The sequence below is a fragment of the Nannobrachium achirus genome, assembly GCF_963921795.1.
Source record: "Nannobrachium achirus genome assembly, chromosome: 8".
In the NCBI taxonomy this organism is placed as follows: domain Eukaryota; kingdom Metazoa; phylum Chordata; class Actinopteri; order Myctophiformes; family Myctophidae; genus Nannobrachium; species Nannobrachium achirus.
Window position 1 is genome coordinate 8523970 of NC_137817.1, and position 21918 is coordinate 8545887.

Here is a 21918-nt window from a genome sequence, read left to right on the forward strand (position 1 = left end):
GGTCTTCACAATTTACATAAATGGAAATATTCTTTTCAAGACAGATACAAAAATATACTGAATACATATCTACACATTCACAATAAAAATACATAAAAATAAAATAAATTGTGAGTTAAAGACATATATATCATCATAATTACAATTATGGCTCAGGACAGAAAGAAAGAGAGGGGAGCAGAGAGGGGATTCCTTGAAATATTTTGAAATCAGAAAAAATAACAGTTTTCCACGTCTGGAAAAGGTTTTGAATGTTTGGAAAATGTTTGGCTATTTGCATTGTTTTTGGCCACTGATTTGGTAATTAAATAACTATAACAGGGTTCTCCAATAGACGGTCCGCGGGCCATTTGCGCGCCCCGCGGGGGGCTACTGTATGGCCCACACCAACCCCAGTAATAATGGCGGTATAAGAGCAGCAACAACACTAGTATATCGTCGTTGTCAGGTGGAAATCTCGTATCTCCAAATTTGTACGTTCTTTCGCAAATCATACAAGGCCGACGCACAAAAGTAGTGAAAACAGCAGATCTACAAGCACACAACGCCTTGCGGTGCAAGGCGTTGTGTGCTTGTAGATCGGCTGTTTTCACTAGTTTAAATAATTTTTAAAAGATAAATGCAAAACGAATGGTTTTGGACATACAAGATTTTCACCCGATAACGACGATATCTGAACTGTCTGTCGCAGTCGCTGGAGTAGCGGGAACGCCGCCGTCGCAATGTTGTGGCCCTCGGCTTGGTACCCTAGACATAATTCGGCCCTTGGGGAAAACTAATTGGGGAACCCTGAACTATAACGATATCATTCACCATTGAATTTATGTTATAGTTGGTGTGAACACTGCCATCCACTTGATTACTATATTTGTATAATTATAGTTATAGTCCTCCATGTGAAGGGCCCTTTAATCTATCATAATGATTATGTAACATGATAAATTGTAATGCTGCACTTCCATATAGGATAGATTGGTGATCTTGCAAAAATGTGGCACACAATATGGATGCAATTCTCTGAACTGTGCGCATAGACATGTGACCCTTATTGGGGGCATATCACACTCAGTGAATAAGAGCTTTATTATTGGGCTGATTGCTATAGGCCTGGGGGGAATGGGCTAGAATACTGTAGAAGAGTTATGGAAGATTAGAACATTCATTCGTAAAAATGGACATTAATTGACTGACTTTCTTTGCTTGCATTTTGAAACACGTTATATACCGGTAGTTTAATTTATATTGATTTATTAGTGAATTCATTTTCTCCATTGACTTGAATGGGAAAATGCTAAAATTGTACTTTTCCCAAATATGGAGATTGATTGATTGATTGATTGATTGATTATTTTATTAGACAAAAATGTAGTACAATACAAGTATAGTCAATACAGTTGAAATGTAAACACCCTGCCTAAAAGGAACATCCCAAATAAGACCTTTTACTGTCTTTTTTACACTGAAAGCCCTTGGTATTTAATTCATGGACATAATAAATAGAGCATCGCAGCGGAAGTGGATTCCTGGGGTCACTTAATATTCCCCATTCATTTTCGCCATAGACTTTTACAAAAATATTTATAACAATTATGTTAAGCCTCGAACCAAGCCATCCAGGATGGAGGTGAATCATGATCATATAACCTTTTTTTCTATGAAAAGAACATTTTGAAAATCGCTAAACAAAGGGTAGTTATTAAATGTAGTATATCAAATAATGTAATATTAAAATATGTTTTCACATAGGATCAAAGGTTATATGATCATGATTCACCTCCATCCTGGATGGCTTGGTTCGAGGCTTAACATAATTGTTATAAATATATTTGTAAAAGTCTATGGCGAAAATGAATGGGGAATATTAAGTGACCCCAGGAATCCACTTCCGCTGCGACGCTCTATAGCAAGCAAAGAAAACATTCAATAATATCACAGTTATAAAAACACTATATGTATAGGATCGGGGAAACAAAGAGGTGGGGCTAAGGTAAGGGGTGGTGCTCACTTCTCACCTGTCTGCATCTTTCCAGTTTCTTTAGTTTAGTTTGTATTTTTTGAAAATACTTCATTTTTAGTTTAGTTTTCAGTAGTTTTAGCATGACACATTAGGCTATTCAGCTATTTTCAGCTAAATCTTTCCATACAATGCCAGAAAACAGAAAATACACTAGTATGGTAGCCTGGTTAATAAACCAGACCGTGCACAACACCACCCCCTGCCCGTAGTGGTGTCACTTCCCAAAACTAAGAGTGTGATAGAGGCTGGCACCGCCAGGCTACTAGTATGGCGCCCTGAGGGACTCCTACGCTCAACCATTACGGTGGTTTAAGTCGTTATCAACTCCTGCAGTATAATAACTTAATGGCGGAACCCTGACAGGTTCTCCGACGTCAACACCTACGACCTGTTCGTGTGGATGCACTACTACACGTCGCGCGACGCGCTGCTGGGCGGGCCGGGCAACGTGTGGGCGGAGATCGACTTCGCCCACGAGTCGTCGGCCTTCCTGCCGTGGCACCGCGTCTTCCTGCTGAGCTGGGAGAACGAGATCCGCAAGCAGACGGGAGACTTCAACTTCACCATCCCCTACTGGGACTGGAGGGACACGCAGCGCTGCGACGTGTGCACCGACGACCTGATGGGCGGACGCAGCCCCTTCAACCCCGACCTGATCAGCCCCGGCTCTGTCTTCTCCTCCTGGAAGGTAGGAGGCAGTAGGGCATTCACCAAATATTCGAATATTCGAATATCAAAGTCACTATTTGACGTCGTTCACCGAAGTCGAATATTCGCTTATTCTTTTAATTTTTTATTGTTTTCTCTTTAAAAAAGATATAGTTTATAAAGCTTGGCTAGATAGGAAGTCATAAGAATGAGTTGTCAATGTCCCTGGTGGATGAATTTGTTAATGCTCTATACCAGTGGTTCTCAAATCTTTTTAGGCTGTGACCCCCAAAATAAACATAATTTTGAACTGGGGACCCCCACCCTGACAAGCACTTGGAATTGTAGGTATTACATTTAATTTGACTCGGTTTCGCAGATAACTATTGTGAAAATAGCAGATCTAAATGCTCACAAGCCTCGCAACGCGAGGCATTGTGAGCATGTAGATCTGCTATTTTCACAATGTTCGCCTCTTGCTTACTTAAAGGAGCTATAGTCAACATTTTCATTGTAGGGCCGACACTTTGTTTACATCCTAGGTTATAGACTAGAATGTAAACAAAGTGTTGGTCTGACAATGGCCAAAATGGTTATTTTATCATTATTTTACGCTTTTTGTGGTCAATTTTGAATAGAAACACATATATGAAGCTTATTTTTTTATAAAATATTCTCGAAACATTATTTTTATTTTAGCATCCGTTTTTCAAGAAAAAGTTGACTATAGCTCCTTTAATATTTGACTGTTTGGCCAGTCCTGTCGAATATTCGACTATTCGAATACTTTGAAGTCGAATAATTTGAATACTAAAAATCACTATTCGTGAATGCCCTAGGACTAAAATGACTAATTAAACATTGGCCAAATTGTAAAATATTAAGAGACAGAAATTGTGAAAATAGCAGATCTACATGCTCACCACGCCTCGCAACGCGAGGTGTTGTGAGCATTTAGATCGGCTATTTTCACAATAGAACCGTGTTATACAAAATGTAATGCCTAAACTTTTAGTGCTCGTCAGGGTGGGGGAGTCCCCCAGTTATGATTATTTTGGGGGGTACCCTGTTAAAATATGATTATTTTACGAGTCGCGGCCTGTAAAGGTTGAAAACCACTGAAGTAGACAATGTACCAAAAAAAACACACAAAAAGTTAGAATATGTATATGAGAGGTTTCCAGCCCAACAGCGACAATATATCCTACTTCAGTTCAAAACACACAGCTTTCAGAGCAGTAAGCCTCCATGCGTGACCTTCATTCCAACCTCACACTCGTGTTCACCATGTGAGAGCTTTGAGAGTCGCAACCTGCTGTCAGAGGCAGCGAACTAAGAAACACGAAGCAAAACCACCACACTCCATCTTTTAATCCCCAAATGAATCCGCCGTGCATACATTAAGAAGATGAGGGTGAAAATCCCACATCAGAGACACGCGCGTCACCGCGACGTTCATCCGTGACGCCGTAGCGTTCCAATCTGTTGCACTGCTAGATCAGGTTCCCCTGCAGGCTGAAAGTGATTGATGTTCACGGTCTTCTTCAGGGCAAGAACTGTTCTTACCCTGAAGAAGACCGTGAAGGTCGAAACACGTTACCCATTCAGGCCGGGAACACATTTTGCTGTTTGGGAGGGGCTTACAGTACATGTACAGTATGTAGCAACATATTTGTTTTGTAGGCTAATTTCTGATTTAGCCCTATTCTATAGGTTAGGCCTAAATGGGTTAACAAAATAAACTTTGTTTTAACTTTAAGTTCCTCTCCTCCTGACTCTGAGTGCTCGGATACCCTCGTCCCCTTTTAAACATCCATTCATGTTCACATTATGCTTATCAAACGTGTCACCCTGAAAATGTTTTGTCTTTTGCATGAACAATCACAATACTATATTAGTGGATTCACTAATATATATCGAAACCGTACGTCCAAAACAAATGCAAAGTCTTGGAAACTTGCGACACATTGTGAGCTTGTAGATAGGCTAATTCCACATGTGTGCCACTCTTGTATTATGAAGCAGGGCATTAATTCATTTACAAAAAAAAAATGTTAAACTCTGCCCAAAAGAGACATTATGAAACCTGCTGCAACTGGACTAATTTAATACAGGAATACTGATAAACATGTTCCTGTCGTGTTCACGCTATGACGCAAGTATCAAACGCGACACACAGCAAAGAACGGTACGGTACATGACTTTAGTATGCAAAACCTAAGTGGATCAGTGGATTCGCTTACATATATATTCCCCCCATTCCTGCCCCCGTCCCCTTACAGTAACATACAGTAAGACGCTGGTTCCAGCATCAAGGGCCTCTTCAGTCTTCAGTAGCTCAGCACGGAGGATTTGAGTGCTTTTGAACCGCTCTATTGTACTGTACAGCTCTTATCTGCTGTAAGAAAGACCTCTTATAAGCCCTGCGTGTGTGTGTGTGTGTGTGCGTGCGTGCGTGCGTGCGTGCGTGCGTGTGTGCGTCAGGCACGTGCACACATAGACACCAAAGGGGGCTTGAGCCCCTGCCCTTTTATCCGCCTGCATGTCAAAAAGTGCCCTCTCCAGACCATGAATGCAGTTTTTAGTATGGTGGAAAAAAAATCCAATTGCTTCATCCAAATTCTCCTGAACTTGAATGCAGCATCTTATGTTGAGTAAAAATCCATGCTGTTAAGCCAATATCTCCAGTGTTCACTTGATTATGCTTAATTCAGTGTGGTATCAAGCACCAAAAATAGCCAACCTCCAAGCTCACAAAGGCTATTTTTGATATTTTCAGCAAAATGCCCTTTTAGAAATTTCAGACCCTGCCTCTCTAACATTCTCTGCATGTCCCTGGTGTGTGTGTGTGTGCGTGCGTGTGTGCGTGCGTGTGTGCGTGCGTGCGTGCGTACGTGCATCCTCAGGTGATCTGCACCCAGCCAGATGACTACAACCTCAGAGAGGTGCTGTGCAACACCACGGGGGAGGGGCCGCTCCTGCGTAACCCGGGCAACCACGACCCGGGGCGCGTGACCCGCCTGCCCACCGCGGCCGACGTGGACTCCGTGGTGGCGCTCACCCAGTACGACTCGGACACCATGGACCGCTTCGCCAACCGCAGCTTCAGGAACGCCCTGGAGGGTACGCTATTTTACAGTGTTTCTCAAACGTTCACATTTCAAGGTCTCCCCATAAAGGGGCCACACCATGCTTTAAATATATATATTTTATATAAATATTGGTCCATAATACGGTTTTATACAGGTTTTAGCCTAAACAACCACTCAGATATTGAAATTTCATGTTCTGTCTGTCTCTAATTCCAAGCCATTTCAGATGCAATACCAAAATGCCATTTGTTGACTCTACATGGTTCTCATCGTGGTTCTCTAATATTCTCTGTATCGTTCAAGTTTTTGCCCAAAGACAGCGCCCCGTTGCCAACAAAGGGCATTTTGGTATTGCATCTGAAACGACTTGGAATTAGAGACAGACAACATGAAATTTCAATATCTGAGTGGTTGTTTAGGCTAAAACCTGTATAAAACCGTATTATGGACCAATATTTATATAAAATATATATTTTTTAAAGCATGGTGTGGCCCCTTTAAATATTTCTCAAACCCACAGACACACTTATTCTCTTTCACTCTCTAATGTTACGAAAATAGCGGATAGATCAGCAATGTTTGCTATACGTTTTTACAATATACCATGCATACAAACACATTGTTTTACCAAATTCCATTTCCAGCTGGACACTTTTTTGCATGCCACCTCCCAGTGAATTCAATTCAATTCAAAGAGGCTTTATTGGCATGAGAGAACATACGTTTGCATTGCAAACGTATGTGGCACCGACAGTGCTGTGAGCTTGTAGATCTGCTATTTTTAAAAAGCCGTGAAAATGTGTGTACATTTTTAAATATATGTGTTTTTTAAGCAAACATTTGTAACGTATGCATTCATACATGGCCAGTGGCGTCAGTATGGCAACATGACGTCTTGCACGTGCGCAAAGGTGCGCGTGCAAGACACCAGTCATGTTGCCATACCTTAGCAACATTAGTTATGAGTTTATTATTTTACAGCAGGCACAAGTAAACAACTGTCTGCTACGCTTGAAAGAATGTGCTAATGCTGCTAATTAACAATAATAGCCTACATTGCACCTGTGCTGACCTACTGAACCAGGGAATAAACCATTTATCAAGATAGGGGGGATACAAGTATTGCGGGGAAAAGATATGTTGAAAATAGCCTCGTTCCCAGCCTTTTCTCATCTCCGAGGAGAACTGCCTGGTCATGACCTGAAGCAGAGAGTGTTTACATTGGTGGGAATTCCGTCTTATGGATTTCCCCCGGAAACTATCTTTTTCGACCAGTTGTGATTCAGGGAAAATGTACACAGATTTGTAGAGCATCAGCGCCATTTACTTCTGCCAAATTCCTCTTGCCCAGCATGGGTTGAAAATGGGTGAAGTCGTCCTTTGAGTACAGTACTTGATTAAATGTATTTTCCACCAGAGGGCACGTTTAACTCGTGATGTGTTTTCCAGGCATGTGGAACACTTGGGACTTTGTCCATCATTCTGAACACACAGCAATGTTGTGATCTCTATACACTGGTTCTCAACGTGGGGTCCGGGGACCCTCAGGGGTCCTTAGCGGGGTTCCCCAGCAAAATGATTGACTTAGTTTAGTGTGGTATTAAGTACTGAAAATAGCCGACCTCCAAGCTCGCAACGCGCCACAGTGTGACGCGGTGTGAGCTTGCAGGTCTGCTATTTTCGATGTTTTCACCAAAAGGCCCCTGACCTCTCTAACATTCTCTGCACATCCCTGACGGGCAAAATCTGCTATGCTGCCTCTTGGCGACTGATTTTCCCCCACTGGATCAATAAACCTCTCCCTCTCTCCCTCCCCCCTTGCAGGTTTTGCCAATCCAGAGACGGGCATGGCTCTGTCGGGTCAGAGCACCATGCACAACTCTCTGCATCTGTTCATGAACGGCTCCATGTCCTCCGTGCAGGGCTCTGCCAACGACCCCATCTTTCTGCTGCATCATGCCTTCATAGACAGGTACACATGTTTCTACTGCACCATGCCTTCATAGACAGGTACACAAGTTTCTGCTGCACCACTCCTTCATAGACAGGTACACATGTTTCTACTGCATCACTCCTTCATAGACAGGTACACATGTTTCTGCTGCATCATGCCTTCATAGACAGGTACACATGTTTCTGCTGCACCACTCCTTCATAGACAGGTACACATGTTTCTACTGCATCACTCCTTCATAGACAGGTACACATGTTTCTGCTGCATCATGCCTTCATAGACAGGTACACATGTTTCTACTGCACCATGCCTTCATAGACAGGTACACATGTTTATGCTGCATCACTCCTTCATAGACAGGTACACATGTTTCTACTGCATCACTCCTTCATAGACAGGTACACATGTTTCTACTGCATCACTCCTTCATAGACAGGTACACATGTTTCTACTGCATCACTCCTTCATAGACAGGTACACATGTTTCTGCTGCATCACTCCTTCATAGACAGGTACACATGTTTCTACTGCATCACTCCTTCATAGACAGGTACACATGTTTCTACTGCACCACTCCTTCATAGACAGGTACACATGTTTCTACTGCATCACTCCTTCATAGACAGGTACACATGTTTCTGCTACATCACTCCTTCATAGACAGGTACACATGTTTCTACTGCATCACTCCTTCATAGACAGGTACACATGTTTCTACTGCACCACTCCTTCATAGACAGGTACACATGTTTCTACTGCATCACTCCTTCATAGACAGGTACACATGTTTCTACTGCATCACTCCTTCATAGACAGGTACACATGTTTCTACTGCATCACTCCTTCATAGACAGGTACACATGTTTCTGCTGCATCACTCCTTCATAGACAGGTACACATGTTTCTACTGCATCACTCCTTCATAGACAGGTACACATGTTTCTACTGCACCACTCCTTCATAGACAGGTACACATGTTTCTACTGCATCACTCCTTCATAGACAGGTACACATGTTTCTGCTACATCACTCCTTCATAGACAGGTACACATGTTTCTACTGCATCACTCCTTCATAGACAGGTACACATGTTTCTACTGCACCACTCCTTCATAGACAGGTACACATGTTTCTACTGCATCACTCCTTCATAGACAGGTACACATGTTTCTACTGCATCATGCCTTCATAGACAGGTACACATGTTTCTGCTGCACCATGCCTTCATAGACAGGTACACATGTTTCTACTGCATCATGCCTTCATAGACAGGTACACATGTTTCTACTGCATCATGCCTTCATAGACAGGTACACATGTTTCTGCTGCATCATGCCTTCATAGACAGGTACACATGTTTCTACTGCATCATGCCTTCATAGACAGGTACACATGTTTCTACTGCACCACACCTTCATAGACAGGTAGACATGTTTCTGCTGCACCACTCCTTCATAGACAGGTACACATGTTTCTACTGCATCACGCCTTCATAGACAGGTACACATGTTTATGCTGCATCACTCCTTCATAGACAGGTACACATGTTTCTACTGCATCACTCCTTCATAGACAGGTACACATGTTTCTGCTGCATCATGCCTTCATAGACAGGTACACATGTTTCTACTGCATCACTCCTTCATAGACAGGTACACATGTTTCTACTGCATCATGCCTTCATAGACAGGTACACATGTTTCTGCTGCGTCATGCCTTATAGACAGGTACACATGTTTCTACTGCATCATGCCTTCATAGACAGGTACACATGTTTCTACTGCATCACACCTTCATAGACAGGTACACATGTTTCTACTGCATCATGCCTTCATAGACAGGTACACACGTTTCTGCTGCACCCAGGGGCATAGTTCTGCCGATTTAAAATGACTCCAATACGGAACTAAAACTTCCTATGATTGGACGCTAAATGCGCTGTTTTCCCCCCCGGCAGATCGCAAAAAGAATTGCCCTTCATTGGATCCCATTCATTTTCCCCTTTCGTTTTCTAACCTTAATTAACATTTTCATGAATACTGTATGGTTCCTATCACTAGTTAAACATTGCCTTTCAATCACCATATTCGTTTTGTCGAAATGTGGTCCAATGTATTTTAAAATAAATGATAAAGTTGCGGGGGGGCGTGGCCAACTAAACTGATACCAGCCGGCTGTGTTCTTCTTCGTGTGCTGTATTTCGGGAGGCTCCGACCACATTCTCCCATGTATCCCTGCGTTGCACGTGACCGTTGGCAGCCGTTGGCATCATGCCTTCATAGACAGGTACACATGTTTCTGCTGCATCACACCTTCATAGACAGGTACACATGTTTCTACTGCATCATGCCTTCATAGACAGGTACACATGTTTCTACGGCACCATGCCTTCATAGACAGGTACACATGTTTCTACGGCATCATGCCTTCATAGACAGGTACACATGTTTCTACTGCATCATGCCTTCATAGACAGGTACAAATGTTTCTACAGCACCATGCCTTCATAGACAGGTACACATGTTTCTACTGCATCATGCCTTCATAGACAGGTACACATGTTTCTGCTGCACGACACCTTCATAGACAGGTACACATGTTTCTACTGCATCACTCCTTCATAGACAGGTACACATGTTTCTACTGCATCACTCCTTCATAGACAGGTACACATGTTTCTACTGCATCACTCCTTCATAGACAGGTACACATGTTTCTGCTGCATCATGCCTTCATAGACAGGTACACATGTTTCTGCTGCATCATGCCTTCATAGACAGGTACACATGTTTCTACTGCATCACTCCTTCATAGACAGGTACACATGTTTCTGCTGCATCATGCCTTCATAGACAGGTACACATGTTTCTACTGCATCATGCCTTCATAGACAGGTACACATGTTTCTGCTGCATCATGCCTTCATAGACAGGTACACATGTTTCTACGGCATCATGCCTTCATAGACAGGTACACATGTTTCTGCTGCACGACACCTTCATAGACAGGTACACATGTTTCTACTGCATCACTCCTTCATAGACAGGTACACAATCATGTTTCTACTGCATCACACCTTCATAGACAGGTACACATGTTTATGCTGCATCACTCCTTCATAGACAGGTACACATGTTTCTGCTGCATCATGCCTTCATAGACAGGTACACATGTTTCTGCTGCATCATGCCTTCATAGACAGGTACACATGTTTCTACTGCACCACTCCTTCATAGACAGGTACACATGTTTCTGCTGCATCATGCCTTCATAGACAGGTACACATGTTTCTGCTGCATCATGCCTTCATAGACAGGTACACATGTTTCTACTGCATCACTCCTTCATAGACAGGTACACATGTTTCTGCTGCATCATGCCTTCATAGACAGGTACACATGTTTCTACTGCATCATGCCTTCATAGACAGGTACACATGTTTCTGCTGCATCATGCCTTCATAGACAGGTACACATGTTTCTACGGCATCATGCCTTCATAGACAGGTACACATGTTTCTGCTGCACGACACCTTCATAGACAAGTACACATGTTTCTACTGCATCACTCCTTCATAGACAGGTACACATGTTTCTACTGCATCACTCCTTCATAGACAGGTACACATGTTTCTACTGCACCACTCCTTCATAGACAGGTACACATGTTTCTGCTGCATCATGCCTTCATAGACAGGTACACGTTTCTGCTGCATCATGCCTTCATAGACAGGTACACATGTTTCTACTGCATCACTCCTTCATAGACAGGTACACATGTTTCTGCTGCATCATGCCTTCATAGACAGGTACACATGTTTCTACTGCATCATGCCTTCATAGACAGGTACACATGTTTCTGCTGCATCATGCCTTCATAGACAGGTACACATGTTTCTACTGCACCACTCCTTCATAGACAGGTACACATGTTTCTGCTGCATCACTCCTTCATAGACAGGTACACATGTTTCTACTGCATCACTCCTTCATAGACAGGTACACATGTTTCTGCTGCATCACTCCTTCATAGACAGGTACACATGTTTCTGCTGCATCATGCCTTCATAGACAGGTACACATGTTTCTACTGCATCACTCCTTCATAGACAGGTACACATGTTTCTACTGCATCATGCCTTCATAGACAGGTACACATGTTTCTACTGCATCATGCCTTCATAGACAGGTACACATGTTTCTGCTGCATCATGCCTTCATTGACAGGTACACATGTTTCTGCTGCATCATGCCTTCATAGACAGGTACACATGTTTCTGCTGCATCATGCCTTCATAGACAGGTACACATGTTTCTGCTGCATCACTCCTTCATAGACAGGTACACATGTTTCTACTGCATCACTCCTTCATAGACAGGTACACATGTTTCTGCTGCATCACTCCTTCATAGACAGGTACACATGTTTCTGGCACCGCTCTAGTGGGTACTAATAATCCCTTGAGACTTGAGTCCAATCATATATATATATATATATATATATATATATATATATATATATATATATATATTTTGTTTATGTCGCATTCCTAAGACAATAATTTGATTATAATAAATGTACCACCATTGTTTCTGAATGGAGTTACCAGTTAATGTATTTGTGTCTCCATTCGGAATCAATGCATATATTCATGTAATTCTTATACAATCCATTTGTGTTATTTTACCCAATGTCTATGCAGAATATGCTCACACTGACCATGTAGATCAGCTAATTAGAAGATTTGGGCAATGCTTGACAATGTTTTAGTAATATTTTATTTTGTATTTTATTCATTTTGGATATTCAAAATGTCTTGAATGTCCCTAAACTGTCTCTTTAGAAACATGCAGATACCCGTCCCGTATACACTTACACTATAGTATGTTGGTTGAGTTGATTTGTTGAGTGAGAAAACAATGTTGCACAGCCACATTATCAGACTCCACCACCACAGTTTGAGAACCACTATTCATCTAGTGGACACAGTCTCAGATAATAAAACACATGAACACTGCAAACCCTCATGTATACGCCTCGATGTGCTGACTCCCTTCCACAAAATTAATTAACTTCACACACACAATCTCATTAGGCAATTCTCACAAACAATGATTTCATTGTGTCATTGATTGCAGTTAGTCTAATTAAGTAAATATTGTTGCTTGGTCCTCCAGAGAAACACATGAGTAGGGGCGTCACAAGAAGGGGAAACTGGGACAGAGTTACCAGGGCCCAATATGGAGGGGCCTTAATTATTTTATACTTTAGCTATTGAAAAATAGCAGATATACAAGCTCACAGCGCAGCACCGAGTGCCGCGCTGCAAGCTCAACTTTTGACTCAAATAACTCAAATTTTGCTTCTGGGGGGTCCCTGGAAGTAAATATTTTTGAGATGGGGGTCCGTGGCCAAATACATATCATTTTAGGGGTCCTTCACATGAAAAGGTTTGAGCATCAGTGACATAGAAACATAGGTTTTTCCAAAAAACTTTGAAATATTCAAAGGCTTGCACAAAGTTTACAGATTTTTCAAAAATAGCAGATCTACAAGCTCGCAGCGCTGTGAGCTTGTATATCTGCTATTTTTCAATAGTTAAAGTACCCAGGGCCCAGAATTTGGTGCGACACCCCTGCACATGAGTAGGCCTACAACAAACTGAGAGAACAAGAGAAATAAAGAAATATGAGAGGTAATTAGCAGAAATGGAAAGCTTGGGGCTGCGGTGTAAACAGTGCATTTCCTCTTTGCATTTATCTCTCTCTCTCTCTTCAGAACCAATACTCCCTCTTCCTCTGAGAGAGGAAAGAGGAGAGATAAGCTTGTGGATATTTAGCACATTTTAATATTCTTTGGATATCAGTGGAATAATAGTAATAAAAAAACAGCCCAAGAATAATAATTTTGCCTAACAAAGCACTTGTGAGGAAAGGCTTGAGTAAAATGCATTTCTGTAAAGATTAGCTCCAGGGTGCTTGGCGCTAATTATGAATACGTCTATTGTCAAAGCTTATTGTCATGATATATATATTTTTTTTGCAAAGGAAATGAAACAGACACACAATGCCAAGCTACAAGACCTCTGGTCTCGATCTGGATGTTATCTCTGGTATTTAATTCAGGATTCAGCAGATGTTTTTCCCCAATACAAAAAAACTAAACAAAAAAAAACAGTTTTTTTAAACTCAAACTAAAGAACTAAAAACTCAGATTTCTTTTAAATTAAAGAATTGCTCTTATCACGCCCTAGAGCAGTGGTTCTCAACCTGTGGGTCGGGACCCTCAGGGTGGTCCCCAAATTATTTTGGGGGGTCCGACGATGATTAACGTAATGTGCAACAATGTGTTCTCTCACAACGGTAAACAAACCAACATAACGTTTCAGTGTATAGAGGTTATCTGCACATTTCTATAGTGACAATTTAAGGACTTTTTAAAAATGACAAATTAAACATTGGCCAAATTGTCAAATATTAGAGGCAGAAATTGTGAAAATAGCCGATCTACATGCTCACAAACGCGAGGCGTTGTTAAGTCCAGAGATAAATGTGTTTTTCCCCAAACAGACGTTATCAAATGTACAGGTAACTCAAAACACAGAGTCACATACTGTAGCTATACAAAATCAGTGCCGGGTAGTCCCCACAAAATCATCAGGGTGATTTGTTTATATTTGGAACACAGTTCTTATGACGCGATCTTAGATTTGCCTTTAAAAGTAAAGCAGTGGTTCTCAACATTTTCGGCCGGCGATGCCCAAAATAATCATATTATTTTAACAGTTTTTGGACATATCGACAGTGTGTGTATTTAGTCTTGCAGGCCTTTTCATCCTGCGACAATGTCAAAATCAATGTGCCTTGCTCATTCCTTCCTCCGTGTTCATCTCCTTTATGGTCTTTCCATTAGCAGTAACGTTAGAGCAGTGAGACATTCAGATTTAAATGTACCGTTGTTTTGGGTTGAGATTGCCCATGCATGTCACACGTGTCTTCTTTTTTAGTTTTTTATTCTCAAAAAACGCCTGCAATGTAGTGCATTTGAAACTACATTGCAGTGCACATCATGGGGTGATCACTGCTTGCCTCCTTTGAATTGTTTTATTTTTATTTTTGTTTATTTTCTTTTTATTTTGTTGCTGAGTGAGGTCAGCAGACAAAGTGACATGAGTGAGATGAAAAAACCTGAGTGAAATGTGCCAATGTGAACCAGAGACATCGGTAGCTATCTGGGGGTGGGGTTGTAGTGTAATGTTTGCTCTGTTCTTTATGGTGCTGAACTGATGGCCTCACTATGGACATTAACCACAAGGGGCATGAAACCCCAGGCTGAGTTTGTTAGTCCATGGGCCATACATACGAGATGTCGGTATCCGAAAGGTTTTGAAAAGCTCTATATCTGTAGATTATATTTTGGTATGATAACCCTTTCTGAGACACAGCTAAATTGGTGTTATCAGCTGCTAGAGTTGGTGTCCCATTAACTTTACTATACAGGGGGAAAAAAGCAAAAACATAATCTGCTTTAAGTAGCATAAGGGGTCTAACTAGTTTTTTTTTTTCATGATTCTGAATCCATTGCAAGCATCTGTTTTGCACGAAAAACATCCCTTGGGCTAAAAACGGACCACAAGACTGTGGTTTAGTGATGAAAAGTGATGAGTGATGAGGGGCCGTTTTAGCCCAAGGAATGTTTTTTTTTTTTTTTTGTGCAAAACAGATGCTTGCAATGGATTCGGAATCATGAAAAAATTACTGCCATACTCCAATCAAAGCTCTCAATCAGTAGAGAAGGCTCCTTTAAATACGGCTTGCTTTCTCCACCTATGCTTGGTTTCCGAAGCTTCGGAATCATTCGCTGCTAGCTGCATCCTCCACCCCAGCCTCCACCTTTGCACGATCAGTCTGGCTAAACTCAAATACTCGTGATTGTCTGATTAAGTTACATTCAGTCAATGTTGTTAAGCTCAAATACTGTGATTCGACTAAGTTACATGTCAATTGCTATTGTTCTGCTATTGTATCCCTATGGGGGGTATTGCTTATGTGGCGGAGAGAGTCGCAGCCCCAGCCTGAAGCCTCAAAAGTCTAATATCTGTCCTCATTCCATAGGGATATCCCTTTGGAGTAATGGTTAAGATATTGGACTTTCGCACGGGAGACCCGGGTTCGAAGCCAGGTGGGGAGATTCGGATCACCTCCGTTACATTGGTGCCGTGACCCGGATCTGTGCTTCCCCGTAGGAGGAGGTTAAAGGGGGGTGAGTGTAGCGGAGAGAGTCGCAGCCCCAGCCTGAAGCCTCAAAAGTCTAATATCTGCCCTCATTCCATAGCGATATCCCTTTGGTGTAATGGTTAAGATATTGGACCATCGCACGGGAGACCCGGGTTCGAAGCCGAGTGGGGAGGTTCGGATCACCTCCGTTACACTCAGCGTTCCCTGATTTTGCTTAGCATGCTCAGAAAGCTTGCACAAAATTCAGGGAACATCTCTGAGCGCGGAGCCAAGATTAACTGTATTCCATTTATGCAGTAAATGGTTACTCTGTATTCATGTATTTTTTTCTCTTCCTGCAGTATTTTCGAACGTTGGCTGAGGACCCACCGGCCCCTGCGTGACCGCTACCCACAATCCAACGCTCCCATCGGCCACAACGACGGCTACTTCATGGTGCCCTTCCTGCCGCTCTACAGAAATGGAGACTACTTCCTGTCTAACAAGGCCCTGGGCTACGAGTACGCCTACCTGCTGGACCCTGGTCAGTACCTGCCCCTAACCCTACTATGGCCAGGGGTCTTCACGTTTTCAGTTGAGAGAGAGAGAGATGAGGCAGGGACCCCCCACAACCTTTTCATAGATTATAATTTAATCGTTTGACAGCACAATCATCAGTGCATTTTGGATTCATGTCAATGTGTGTTTTCAGATATTTAACCACTTGAACCGTCAATACTTAACACTTTGCTAGCCGAAATAGAATGGCTTGTTGTAGATTAGCCGTGAAATTTCTATTATATTATGATCTGAACCGCATTCATTTTACCAGACATCCAGCGCTATATCACGTGGTCGTGATCACGTGGTCTTCACCCCCCATTCATCCCCCGTTGTATACTCACCACAGTTCCCAGTGAAATTCTTCAATCTGCATTGGCTTAGAGTGGGGGTTTCGGCCGACGCATCTTATCCCTGTGCGTTTCGCGTGCGCGATCCGTTCATGTAAATGTCGGCTCAAATAATCCACGGATGACTCAAGAGTAGATATTAGCATTTTCGCTTGCATAGCCCGCAGCACTCCTGCTTTACTAGCACTAACGTATAAACAGAAAATGGACGGCTGCTGGGATGCCTCTGGAAGGAATGGACCTGACGTCACTTCTGCTTCATGTCAGACGAGCCATGCGCTATCGATGGACGAGTGGTGACTAGGGAAGCTTAGACGATCGCCGATTTTCGGATAAAAATCATTTATTTCATTTTTAATGACCCAGTACGGTAAAAGACGGCACGGCTGAGACTCCTTGCTCAGATGTCCGGTATATTCCGGTTTTAATATTAAGGGGCTCCCCGTGGCTTGCAAAGTGTTAAAGGGGCCCCACCAGGAATTTCAATTTTTTTTCTTGTGTTTTGGTCTTCTTAATGTCTCTTCCAGCCCCCCAAAAAACCCATTCATTAACTTTGAGCCTAGTCTTTCATTTCAGTGATTTTCTGAATGGCGTGTCTGAACAGTACACTTTTGAAATCAGCCCCTTGCTTATGTCACAAAGTGGCTCATTTCCTATTGGGCCCCCTTGAGAAGGGGGCGGTACTTTTTGGGAGGCTATATTCTATTGAGATTATATATATATATACATATATATGAGTTGGGACCATGAGGTAAAGTGGTACTAAAATTTGCTTGAATTGGATTGACTCGACATGGTTCTCATTGTGGTACCATGCTAATCTTCTCTGTATCGTTCCAATTTTAGCCCAAAAACAGCGCCCCGTTGCCAACAAAGGGCATTTTGGTATTGCATCTGAAACGGCTTGGAATTAGAGACAGACAGAACATGAAATTTAAATATCTGAGTGGTTGTTTAGGCTAAAACCTGTATAAAATCGTATTATGGATAAATATTTATTTAAAATATTTATTTTGAAAAGCATGTTGGGGTCCCTTTAATAAACTTGACCTTTCAACAGACAGACAACCAGACGGACAAAACCCCAACAGAAGCATGTTCAATGCCAACAACATGTTCTCCAGGGACGTGCAGAGAGGAAGAGGAAGGGGCTGACATTTCTAAAAGGGCCTTTTGGTGGAAGTATCACGCTGCGACGCGTTGTTAGCTTGGAGGTCTACTATTTTCGATATTTTCACCGAAAGGCCCTTTTAGAAATTTCAGCCCCTGCCTCTCTGAAATTCTCTGCACGTCCCTGTCTATGTGAGCATGTGACTGATGTTCTCTCTCGCTCTCTCTCTTTCTCTCTCTCTCTCTCTCTCTCTCTCTCTCACTCCGTGTCTCTCTCTGACTCCCACCAGGCCAGCGCTTCATGCAGGAGTTCCTGACGCCGTACCTGCAGCAGGCGCAGGAGCTCTGGGCGTGGCTGCTGGGGGCGGGGCTGGTGGGCGCGGCCCTGGCCGCCATTGTGGCGGGCGTGGCCGTGGCCGTGGTGCGGCGGCGTCGGCGGGGCCGCAGGGCGGCGAAGAGCAAGAGGAGCTACGGAGAGAGACAGCCTCTGCTGCACAGCAGCGAAGAGGAGGGCTCCGCCGGGTCATACCAGACCACTATGTAACACACACACACACAGGGGGCCAGTTGTCCGGATTTAAAGTTATACTTTTTCAATTAAACAAATCTTAAATTTGATCTAACTATTAAATCACTAAAGTTTTAGAAGACCCACTCCGTGAATTTCAGCCCCTAAAGCCTTCTGTAAATAGGTTTTCTATGATCCTGGCCGGGGACCGGATTTCGCGGCAGAATTACGTCATCATACACTGCCGGCCAATCACAGCGCGTCTTGCTGTCTTCTCAGGAAGTAGCTTGCCTCAACATAACAACAGCATTTACTCCGGTGTAAGAGTCCGTAACTCCCGAACGCCTGGCCGTAGAGGGATGCGAGACCCCTCTACAGATGTGTCTCGGCAAGGCAGTGGTCGGGGTGGTCTGAGGCCCGGTCCGCAGCGAAAAACGGACGAAAAAAGAAGACGCGACCGCGGTTTGCTATACCGCTACTGACCACTAGTTGAGCAACTTACACAGTATAGCTTTAAAATGAAGCAAACACGGAACTAAAAGTTCCTATGATTGGCCGCTAGTTGCGCTGTTCTGGTACCAGAAGCAACATGTTCTCCATAGGATTCCATTAATTTCCCCCAAACGTTTACATTTGATTTTCTTACCTTAATTAACATTGTCATAAATATGGTTATGGTTCCCTAGTTTAAAGCCTCGTTTCAATCACCATGATTTGCGTTTTGTGAAAATATGGTCCAATTTATGTTATATTTGATGTTAAAGCAGGGTATGCTGTAGGAGGGGCTTGTGATCATATAGGCTTGTGATGATTCTTCTTCGTGTGCTGTATTTTCGGCAAGCTCAACACCACATTCTCCCAAGTATCCCTGCGGTTGCACGTGACCGTTGGCAGCCAATAGCATTCGAGATGTTACCATTTCTACCGATGAACGTTGAATTTCTACAATGATGGCCTTAATTTTCACAAGGTCACAATGCATTGTGAGGCGACATTATGAGCTTAATAATTAATAAAACCATGGCCTGTTTTGACCGTAATTCATTGTGATTGTTGGTGCCGTTCAATGTCAGCCCATTTCTGTGCATAACTAATTTATTATTTCTCATATTATCTGCTCTGTGCAATTTCTTCACAAAGTCACAAATTACATTTTCCCCCAATGTTCAATTCCTAAAACATAATTACATCATTAATCGTCAATTATTTGTATGACAATAATCACCATTTTAAATGCCAAAAATGTGACAGCCCTACACGCACACACATTCACTCACATGTACGTGCAATCTCTTCTGATCTGATCTGTTCTGTTCTGTATCTGTACATAGGAATGCTCTTGAAAAACGCCAGATCAATATATAGTATTAGTACATTAGATTGAGAGGATGCCATTGACATGCAAGAGCAAAAGGTAACTGCATTAGATTTTCTACTCCCAGAACAAGCTTCCTCTGGCTCAATGTTTCATGTCATTTATCGTTGCTGTCGGGAAGAAACCTATCAATTCAATATAAATCAATGAAATTACAGTACATAAACAAAGGAGATGGTGCGGTAAAGTAAAACATGCTATACAGTATATGTGTCCTACTGGTTGTCCCTTTTCTTGTGACAGGAATTTACATATTTTGCAGCTAAAACTGCACATTCTCCCAAAAGCAGTGGCAATTTCTCCCTTGCTCTCATACTTCTGAATTCTGGGCAAATTATTTAAATTTGGGACAAAGTCCCTAATGTTTGTGTATTTTTTGTGTAATAGGGAGTGTAATTCTGTCTCTACAGCTCCCTCATCACAATGACAGTACAGCCTCTCCCCTCTGGGCAGCCAGGTCCGTCTGTGTCTGCCCTTCTCCATTGCCAAACCATGATCACTCAGCCTGTACATTATCTTTCTCAGGTTTTTTATCAGTTACTGCAGTGCTTAGGTAGTCTGCCACAGTGTACTGTCTCTTTAGTGCCAAATATGTTTCTAGTTTGTGTTGTGATTGTGTAAGTTCATTCCAATAATTTATGTATTTATCTTCTCCATATTCTAACTTTTTGTGGGGGGTTTTTCTCGTAAGTGTAACACTGTACTTGATCATACTACAGTGTCAGGTCAAAAGTAACAGATTGGAGATCACGAGGTTTCCACATGAATTCCCTGGAAGAGAGTTGCAATGTAATTTATAATATCATTATGAAATGTAAAATAAAAACCTGCACATAAGATTATTTGCTCCCATAATTTCCCCTTGAACTTATTTTACTTAAAGGACCACTTCATCCTCCGTTATATGAAAATGGGTCTGTTCATATAATTGGTCCTCACTAATGTTCATTATATCGTTGTTGTCGGGTGGAAACCTTGTATGTCCAAAACCGTTTGTTTTGTATTTATCACTTTAGAAATTATTAAACTAGTGAAAATAGCAGATCTACAAGCACACAACGCCTCGCGGCGCGAGGTGTTGTATGCTTGTAGATCTGCTATTTTCACTAGTCTTGTGCGACAGTCTTGTATGTATGATGAAGCAAGGCTTTACTCTACGAAAAAAAAACATACACATTTGAAACTTGGAGATACAAGGTTTCTGCCCGACAGAGACGATATTATTGTACCATTTTTGTATAGTATTGTACGTCTTTATATGTCCTGATGAACATAGGAGCCTGGAAAAAAGCCCTTGTGGCTTTTTGTGTTATCCTTAGCATCATTGTAATTCTACCACTGTAGTTTTGGCAAACTGTTAATAAAGTATACAATCAAATACAATCATTCACTCACTCAAGTGTCTCAGATGAGGGCTGTGGATAGTACAGAATCATCATCGATCAGCGATGGGGAATCCAAGCTAATAGAAACTGCAGACTTTCTATGGAAAGTTAGCATGCTATAATCGAACCTTGCATTAACTTTAAAAAAAAAAATCACACCAAGTGTGAAGTCAGCGGTGCTATTAATTCATTTCAAGTGTTGGCCAATGTGAGATTTGGCGGGACATACGTATACGTACAGACAAAGCCAGATGTAAGAGCGGTTAGCACCGCTCAAAAATATAAAATTAGTTTGAATCGTGTTTGAAATGACTAAGCCTGCCCGATGACGTCACTGGTATGCAGGTTTTTGAAGTGCCCACAGCCCTCCTTTGAGACACAGACACAGAACACACTGAGACAAAAATGGTAATAATATATTTTGAGCCTTAGTGAGGACAGGGACGTGCAGAGAATTTTAGAGAGGCAGCGGCTGAAATTTCTAAAAGGGCTTTTTGGTGAAAATATAGAAAATAGCTGACCTCCAAGCTCACACACACAGCAGTGCGTTGTGAGCTTGGAGGTCGGCTATTTTCAGTACTTGATACCACACTAAACTAAGCATAAAAAAAGGCAATGTGGCGTACAACATGGATTTCTTCACAGAGAGGGCAATTCTTTCACAATAAGTTGCTGCATTCAAGTTCAAGAGAGTTTGGACAA

General features: G+C 42.2%; 1 protein-coding gene across 1 annotated transcript in view; it reads left to right on the top strand.

Moving 5' to 3' along the window:
* tyr (tyrosinase) overlaps positions 1-18492 on the top strand; it is a gene marked incomplete at both ends in the record, with an annotated part of 19315 nt that extends 823 nt beyond the window's left edge. The window contains 5 exons of the mRNA XM_080731537.1: positions 2381-2705; positions 5572-5788; positions 7582-7729; positions 16290-16471; positions 18239-18492. Of these exons, the coding sequence (XP_080587663.1) occupies positions 2381-2705; positions 5572-5788; positions 7582-7729; positions 16290-16471; positions 18239-18492 (1126 nt within the window). The remainder of the gene's footprint in view (positions 1-2380; positions 2706-5571; positions 5789-7581; positions 7730-16289; positions 16472-18238) is intronic.
* Between the last annotated feature and the right edge of the window lie 3426 nt (positions 18493-21918).